The 648-nt window shown below is 42.3% G+C and overlaps 1 protein-coding gene across 1 annotated transcript; it reads right to left on the bottom strand.

Moving 5' to 3' along the window:
* Nucleotides 1–6: 6 nt before the first annotated feature.
* LOC104774662 (cyclin-dependent kinase G-2-like) lies at nucleotides 7–628 on the bottom strand. Its single transcript, XM_010499181.1, has 3 exons — nucleotides 500–628; nucleotides 298–404; nucleotides 7–221 (listed from the first exon to the last, which is right to left on the bottom strand). The coding sequence occupies exons 1-3, from the start codon at nucleotides 626–628 to the stop codon at nucleotides 122–124; spliced, it is 336 nt and encodes a 111-aa protein (XP_010497483.1). The 3' UTR covers nucleotides 7–121.
* Between the last annotated feature and the right edge of the window lie 20 nt (nucleotides 629–648).

Genomic DNA, 648 nt, shown 5'->3' with positions numbered 1-648 from the left:
GAGATACAAATGTTCCAACCTCCGCTTAAGCAGTAGCCCTCGCCTAATTGTGGTAGTTTCGAGGTAATTGAGAGTATCAAGGTTGTATTCCAAATGCTATCTTCAACAGGTGCGCGACACTTCAGCCAAACAGACCACCAGACCCAAGTTCAGCTTGTGTTAATTCCTTCCTACGTTGCTCTTCCAAAGGATCAGGGCTCTTTACCATTCTCCTCCCACGCCTTGGCATAGAAGAAGAATTTAGAGACAGAATTAAAGTCAACCAGTAGTCATTTAAGTTTAGATAGATCTCAGTACCTGTCTTGGGCATGTTGAGCAGGAAAAGTAGGCATGAAATCTTTGGATTTTGGCAGAGGGACTTCACGGAACCAATCATGCTTTAGAGCTTCATCAACAGTTATTCTCTACAAAAAAAGCACCACAGATCCAAAAGTCAAGGAACAATTAAGGTGCATACTGGATTAACATGCATGCAACAGATATATATATTTCTTATTACCCTCTCAGGATCATACGTTAGGAGCTTGTTCAGTAGGTCAAACCCAGCATCGGACAGAACTGGGGCGCCAGTGAATGAAGTGGCTGGGAATTTCTTACGTAGTAGGTTATACCTAAAAGAACAGTTCATCAGTGAGAAGAACGACATAA

Source organism: Camelina sativa, unplaced genomic scaffold (assembly GCF_000633955.1).
Source record: "Camelina sativa cultivar DH55 unplaced genomic scaffold, Cs unpScaffold04427, whole genome shotgun sequence".
Taxonomy (NCBI): Eukaryota; Viridiplantae; Streptophyta; class Magnoliopsida; order Brassicales; family Brassicaceae; genus Camelina; species Camelina sativa.
This window is presented reverse-complemented; position numbering and strand designations above follow the sequence as displayed.